The following is an 8,215-nucleotide window of genomic DNA, read 5'->3' on the forward strand; positions in this document are numbered from 1 at the left end:
GACAGGGAAAGGGAGAGAGAGAGAGATGGATAGATGGTCTTTCGGTGGATTCTGAAATCTCGATTCGCGGAGAGAGAGTAGCTTTTACGCAGATAAACAGTGAAGAGGCTTGCGTGGGGAAAGAAATGGAGACGCGTTACGGCGTCGTCTGTGCGAGGAAGATTGATAAAGATGTGAAACGAAGGAGGTGCAAGAAATTGGTAGAAGAAGGAAAAAAGATGAAAAACGGAGAGAGTAAAAGTGGAAAGAAATAGAAATAGGGATGAAGGGAGGCAGAAAGGGGTGAAAGGAAATGGTGAAAAGGCTGAAGCTGAGCCTGAAACGTAGGCAGGGAGGAGGGGTGGTGCTCTGTCACTTTGCAAGCCAGATCCACTTTTCGGGGGCTGGATATATAGACTTTGAGAGGGTAGATACGGTCTGCATTAAGTTTTGAATAATTGGGAGATGTCGCCGGGTCGAGGACTCTAATGCACCGCCGACGAAATTGAGCTTATATACGCCGCCGACCACGGTGAAATTGCATTTAAAGTTCGTACGTTGTTTGAGGTCCACTTAAGGCTTCTGATATTTCTCCGGGAATAATTCCGTTAATTGCTTTATAAATTGAAATGATATGTACCTCGACGAGTTCCACAAGACTTGAATCAATTGTTTTTCAAACGTGACGCGCACTTCGAACGGTAATGAGTGTCAAATAATATTAGCTAACTGTTCTTCACAGTTCTGAAGTGTGCTAAGAAAATTGTATAGCAGCTGCGTAAAAATAATAGAGTGGTGACATAGATACACTGCAGAGTCTAGGTTTCAAAATAGCTTAACTGTACTGCATAAATTTGATCTAGCAGAATTATCAGAAGTTCATCGAACGTTTCCAAATTAAATGCAAACTGTTAAATTGTGGTCAAACGCCAGCTAGGAAAACAACGAAGGGAAGGAGAGAGAAAGAGAGACGAGGGACCCGTCCTTTGGAGGGCTGAACGACACACGGTGGCGGAATTTTCTTGAAATTTCCCCAGTCGCCGCACACATAAATTCGAAAAGGGATCGACGTCGGTGCAAGGAGAACATATCGGAGCGGTGGTGTCACGACTGCCGTCGAATCCCTTCGTCTGCGATCCCGAAAATGGATAAACCGGGGGAGCGGTTCGATCGAGAGAGAGTGATTTACCACGAAGGACTTCCATGGAAGCCTTTCAGAAGCGTACAGAGATGTCTGCGTTCTCCATCTTACGTCTCCAGCATTTTACATCCGATCGGAAGGAGAAGGAGAGCAGTGACGATGGAAAGGGAACGGGGCTTGAATTTTATTTTCCTCCAGGGATAATCCTTTAGCAGCAAGAAAATAGTGTACCTCTTGGGGCTGCCAGGAGACGAAGGCAAGGGAGAAGAGGAATGATAGATCCAGAGCCAAAAATTTCTGGCTTTTTCACTCTATTTGTATCTCAAAGGGACTTTCTTTTAATATCCAGTTTCTTTCCCCCCTATCCCTGTTTGGCAGAGTTTCAGGCAACCAACCGTTACAATTCGCCTTTCCGCCTACAAATGTGAACGAGCAGGGACATTCTCGTACACTGTAACTGCTTACAACATGCTTCATTTCATCCCTATTGCACAAACTCTAAATTTCTCATGAGATTCGCTAGAAAGAATTTATTTTGAACGCATCTCTCAAAATTGCCCTTTTTCTAACTGTTTAATACCATTTACCACAACCTTACATCAAGTGCAGCATGAATAATGCAATAAAGCATGAATAACCCAGTACCCATGGTTAGCCATTGCTCACACCATCGAAGCAATTTACACGAGTACGTTCATACATCGTTCATGGGAGAGGGGGAAACGGGGTTTATCTGTCTCTCAGGCTTACAGTTGCAGAATCGGTGGGCCCGGAGGGAGGTATGAAGCAGAGAGCGATTCCGTGGGCCAAGAGAAATGATTGGAGGGCGCGTCGTTTGCACGTCGCAAACGAGAACAGGTTGCCACCCGTTATCGACTTTCCATCAACACGTTGGTCACTCGAACCCGTCGAAATACGATTGGCTTTTCGAGCGGCCACCACGTTCCCCTGACGACAGATCGTTGTAATTAAATTCCGTCGCGAGGTAAAAGAGGTAGAGAGAACCGAGGCCCGGCTTAATTTTTCATTGGAAACACCGCCGGTGTACACGTGTTCACGTGTAACCTGTCTTAAAGGGACAAATCGTGGTTAATACACGTGACAAACCGAATGAATCAGTGGAAACTTTCACTCTCACAGAGTTAGATTAGCAGATACCTTATCAAAATTCGGGGAGGTAATTTACCATTGCTAGAACATCTTCAATAGCTTATCGAATAGCAAATGGTAAACAGATATTCGACCAGAGGTTCGGACAATGCGTTCGGATATTGCACAGGCATCGACGTTTCCTGTTACACGAACATCATCTCGGACCATCGTCCTACTAACGAATAATTTTACGCTAGAAGCTCCCCGAAACGTTCCACCACCATTGTTAAACAAATTTCGAAACTCTATGAGAAGCTCTAACAAATAGACTGGAACAACGGGGAAGCTGACTTTCTATCAGGCACATTGAGAAACCAGAGGAGGAGTATTCAGTGTCGCGGTGGATACTTGTTCCTTTCTGAATGATAAAAAGAGAGAGACAGAGAAAAAGTGTGGTTCATTTGTTAATCAAGCAAGGCACCGATAAGGGTCGTTGGCTGGTGACCGCGGTGATTTTCTATTTCGTTGCGTCAAAGAAAATGGAGTGACAGTATCGCCGGAACTCCGAGTGAATACGTCTGCGAATTAGCAAGGAACGGGCTGGGCACTTTGCGCAGAGTCACTTTCCCATTCCCTTTTCTCTCCCTTCTGCCTTTTGCACGCTCGCTGCCCCTCAATGCGACTGCACCCGTCCATGGAGTACATATCTCGGCACGTTCCTCCATTATTCATGACATTATTTTCCACCTCGATAACTAACACGATCGGCTTTCCGGGAATCCCACGGCTCGCAAATCCGTCCGCGGTCCGGCCGCACCGGCTGAAAAATTTATACCGCTCCGATGTATCTTGCTATGTTTGCGCGCTTTCAATCCTGAAACTCGCTACTTCCGTATTTTTCTTCTACACTTTTGCTAGTGAGGAAGAAGAGCCCTCGGAAAAAATTGGTTTGTAATTTTATTTGCGTTGAAATGAAGTAGTAGAGTAACATTTTTATTCAGCCGTTGATTTTTAATCTTATTTCGAATAAATAGGAAAGTGGTTGCAATCATGTGGAGAAGAAAAATATTTTTCTTTTCTTTTTTAACAACGAAAGAACAGATTTCATGTGATTTTCATCGCGTGTATTCGGAGAAATTGAAGATAATTCTTGGTATTTTCGAGATATTCGCGCAATCTCTATTCGAGTGGTTCCACGATCGAATCCGATGGTAAAACTGATCGCGCGGAAGGCGTGCAGCCCGCAGCGCTGAAACAAATGCGTGATACATTCGAACGAAAACCGGACGAAGTTGTGGTGGATGCGACGCGACGGGAGCATTGAAAACAGGGCCAGACAATAGCTGGAAAACTTATAATACGTATATGGCGGCTTAGGAAACCCCCAGAGCTGGGAATCTGAATAGAAGCGAGCCGTAGAAATTCATAGAAAACGCGCTTCACGCGATGTAACGTAACCGACAGACTGCCGCGGAAATTGTTTTTCGTGGTAAGCTTTCCGTAATGGAATTAAAATCAACGCAGGTATCACGCTACGTACTGTCTGATATTTGCAGTTTGTTGAATATTTTCTAGCATTTACCTTCATCCAAACTACCTTTCCAAATACTACGTGTCCAGAAAAGTATGTATGAGGGTGAATCAATATATAAGTTAATCCTTACCTCTAAAAGAAAAAAATGAACGAATGAAGAAAATCTCTTTTATTACCAACGTAAACTGACAGTCAGCTACTACTTTTCAGCATAATCACCGAGTATCTGCGCAAACACTTGTCGCAACGAGGAATCTATTTTCGAATTCTCAAAAAATTTCTGTCTGATTTTCCGATTTTTTAAGATTATGTTAACGATACGAAACAATCATTTAGTTGTATAGTTGCACGCTTACAGTATGCCATACGACAGGGATAAAATCTCTGGTTCATTGGTGTTAATTTACCTAAGCGTTCTTAGGTAATGGAGCGTGGAATACGCCGTGTTAGCAACCTTGGAAACTAGCGACAGTCTGGCAGATGCCATCCAGTTAGAAGCTACCGGCTATTATCGAAGCGGCGTGATCAAAAGCCCATTGATTTACCGATGCACCGAAATACATAGTTTACACTCGAACGAATACAGGAGGCCTTTCTCTTCTAAAGAGACTATCCTCTGTCCTCTACTTGATACTCGAAGACCATCAGGCTAACGGGTTTATCACGGTTGATGGCTCACTCAAATCAAGTTAGAACAAGAATTCAACACTTATTTTAATCTATACTGTATCCTCCATCACACAGAAGGAACAGGAATTATACTGAGATATAGCAGACTGAATGACAGAGAAGAATGTTTGGGCCGAGTGCTTGAGATTAGGGTGTGAAAGAAAAATGTACGGTCACCCAAGGTTTTAGGTGGATATGACCGAATATGTCCTCGGATTGTCTGTTATACGCTACCGGAAATAGGTGCATGAAACAATTGTTTCTTGTAGCATAAACTGCGCAAGTTGAGAAAAAAAGGTTCACAACTGACAAGAGTTCAAAGTTAGCACTGACACGCTGCTTCAAAGTAGCATAACTGTCTCAATTCTTCGTCATTTTTTTAAAATTCTTTCTGCATCTTCTTTTATACACTCGAAATGATCTAGTAATGGAAAACAATGTTGATTTTAAACTTCGAAGTACTCAGCTCTCCCCTTGGTAAACTAGAAAGACACCCTCCACCCTGTTGTAACATCTTTGACTTTGGCAGAGAATAAAGTCACTATTTTGTGCAATAGGATAAAAAAAGGCTTAGCGAACTTGTGGTAAAATCCAGAGTAGTTAAACTCCGTGAAGTTTAAAGTTACAGGTTGATCGATCGTACGTGAAGGAGGGGGCAGTGGCTTGTAATTTCCGACCAAACTCCGAGGAACCAAAGAAAATTAATCGACTATAGCTTCAGGCTGACCTTTCAAGGTTCCGATCTCTTATTTTAGTCGAACAATCAAAGCTCCTCTCGATTAAAAAGGACTATCAGTGTTGTAAACCGCCGCAAATATCCCATGAAGAAGTTTATTCTTCGAGTAACATTCCCCCTTTTCTTTGCGTCTAATTCTTCCCTTACGTTGTATTTGTACACAGCTCTCGGCAACAGCTACACGGAAGAAGGGTTCCTCTTCACGAAAAAATAAATGTTAGATATATCTATTCAAATTTCGCGCCTTCTGCTAGCACCAGTTGTGACTCGGGAAGGAAAGCGTCACTTCCCACTACGATTCTTTTTACGATCTACTCTGTAGACATCCATTACGAAATATATAAAATAAAACCAATGTCATTTTAAATAAAGCAAAGTTTATTTTTCTTAGTTCATCAATAAGCCTATGTCAGGAAACAATCTAACGACACATTAAACAGTGAATTTTCAATTAAAAATTCACCAAATGTCAGTTACTTGTAATTCCTCCGATTTTATTGGATCTGTTATGAAAATATTTAAATAACCTTTTGGAGTTTCTGAATAGAACCTGTTTATATAGATTATATCTCATGCGCGTCCAAATTATATCAATATTTCGAAAAGGTATTACACAATGGAGTTGTATAACAATATTGTACACTGATATGCGAGTCTATTATGCTATTAATATTGATATCTATTAGGGCGTTACCGATGAAATTTCGCGAATAAAGCGATAATTAATTAATTAACTCAAAGTGGAGATGAAAAGTGTGATGGAGGGAAAAGAGGAAAAGAATCTCTATTTCGCTGGAATTAATCAATTGTTTGTAATCTGAAAGACGTTTGGTATTGATGCATTAAAAATTCAATTGTCCGGTCGAATAGGTGCACACCTGTGGAAAACGCCGCGGAATCCTAACAGATTGAAAAGCTGAACGAGCGTTATTTGATTGACGGGTGCAGATCCAATTTTTTCAATAACATTTCTGTATTTTTTCCTAACATGTTCGAACCGCGCGGATTTAATTAGATAATGTGACAAACAGACCTAAACAGAAGACAAAGATAACGTGGAATGATGAGAAACGTTAAGTGACAACCATGCAAACTATTTGAATAAATTAAAAAAAATTTTTAAAAAATAGTAAAAGATTAACGAGAATTGGAAATACGAACATTTTGACCGAATTTTATTGTGAAAGGATTAAATCATTGCGTTAATTATCAATTCATCGTGCTATAAGCAACCTCAACAAATTTTCAAACTTTGTAGCAAAATTTCCTACGGCATATTTACCGAAAGAGTTTTTCCCCATTTCAAAACGAACACTCGGCGCACACCATGTCACTCGTATTCACGTACAGTCTTTCGATAACCACACTAAATGCCAAGTAAATATCGAATAATGAATAATCTATGACCTCGGACGTTTAATCTCAATGTTAAACTGCAATTAAATATTGAACGACGTGCATTACGGTTTATGTATGTAAAAATCAACAGCGTTGGCCGCTCGTGTTTCTATATGTATTTGTATTGCCGCTGAACGATTACAGAAGCAGTATAAATTTTTATTTTCATGCCGTCGAATATATATTTTTTAAAGTTAGTATCGACACAAAAAAATCCTCCCTATGGCATTCTCCCTTTAAAATAACAGAGGCAAAGGTGTAAGAACGGTGGAGAGAAAGAGGGTTATAAAAAAGGAAACGAGCGAATCATAGATGCGAGACCCGTGGACGCGTCGTCGATCTGATACGCTATGATGATGTAACGAATCAACCGAATATAAATTCACGCTTGCCGTGTAGCCAAGTCCGAGCAACCATACGTGATATAAACGTTGATTCCCTCATACACGGTTCTTGCACACGTAAATCTCACGATTTACGAGCACACAGTTGCAAACGTTCAGGAAAAAGATGGTCAAAGTGACTCGTTCGGCATACTGACGCGTTATTCACACGAGCTATCGACGCTGATCGCGTTCCCGCGTCTTCCTTTTCATTCGAAAATTGGAAAATATGATTCCCCCTCTGTGCGTCGTGAAAAGAATTCAAATACCTTTGCCAGAACACAAAAGGATAATAACAATAATAACGATTAGTGCTTTCTTTTAGAGTAAAAAGCAAAAGGAGAGAAATGACATGACGACAGTGATAAAATTTTAGAAGCTCAGTTCATAAGTATTAGGACACTTATTGAATGAAAATGATGTAGTCTGGAATCTCATTGCATAAAATGTAGCATAAAAATATCTATACTATAATCTGGGCAATATTTAAGTGAAAATAATGATCTTGATCTTTCTCAGACGATGAGAATTCGTCGGTGCATGGGATCGTGACAGAGGAGGGTCTGTTCGATGGAACAATCTTCACGGTGTCTGACGAGATCTACATCGAACCAGCGAGCAGATACTCTCCCCTGGTATGCCATCGGCAAGATGGCGAGGATAAAGACACGACAGACGCCGTGCATCACCATACGATCGCGTATCGCTCCGCGGACGTGAGCGTTCCCCGTCACAATGGGTATCCCTGCGCGAGCGAGCTTTTGCGGGAGAACACGTTAAATGAATTAAGGTAAACACCCGTTGAACCTCTGCTTGCTTTTAAACTAATTATTCACGTACAATGGGAAAGCATGGGAAACCTGCGAACACCGAAAACACATTAATTACGTTTCCTTTTCTTTTCTTTTTCCAACGAAAGAAACCTCCAAACAAAACAGGTAGAAAAGTTCGAAAAATATACACATCCGTTATTGCACATAAAGAACTGTTAATTAAACTTATTTAGAAAGGTAAGCGTTCGAGTAAAATATATATTCGACATTTTTGTTAAAGAAAATACTTTTAATACAGTTTGGGGCTACATGTCAATACACATCGCTATTAAATCTACTAAAAATTTTTATAAATTCGCAGTTAATGCCTCAGAGATAGGAACAGTAGATTTTGGTAATAAAAAATTCATTAAAAGTTTCTTCAAGTTCTAACCTTTCTCGTGATAGTAATCTCGAACTTTTAGCCGTCAGTGTATAAGTTTCCTGAAAGTTTTTTCAAAGATTCAGCAC

At 40.8% G+C, this 8,215-nt stretch overlaps 1 protein-coding gene across 1 annotated transcript in view; it reads left to right on the plus strand.

Moving 5' to 3' along the window:
* The window catches only part of LOC108575668 (disintegrin and metalloproteinase domain-containing protein 10-like), a 145,813-nt gene that overhangs the window by 103,036 nt on the left and 34,562 nt on the right, over nucleotides 1-8,215 (plus strand). The window contains exon 4 of the mRNA XM_017938530.1: nucleotides 7,452-7,722. Coding sequence (XP_017794019.1) covers nucleotides 7,452-7,722 — 271 coding nt within the window. The remainder of the gene's footprint in view (nucleotides 1-7,451; nucleotides 7,723-8,215) is intronic.

This window comes from Habropoda laboriosa, unplaced genomic scaffold (genome assembly GCF_001263275.1).
Source record: "Habropoda laboriosa isolate 0110345459 unplaced genomic scaffold, ASM126327v1 scaffold18, whole genome shotgun sequence".
NCBI classification, from domain to species: domain Eukaryota; kingdom Metazoa; phylum Arthropoda; class Insecta; order Hymenoptera; family Apidae; genus Habropoda; species Habropoda laboriosa.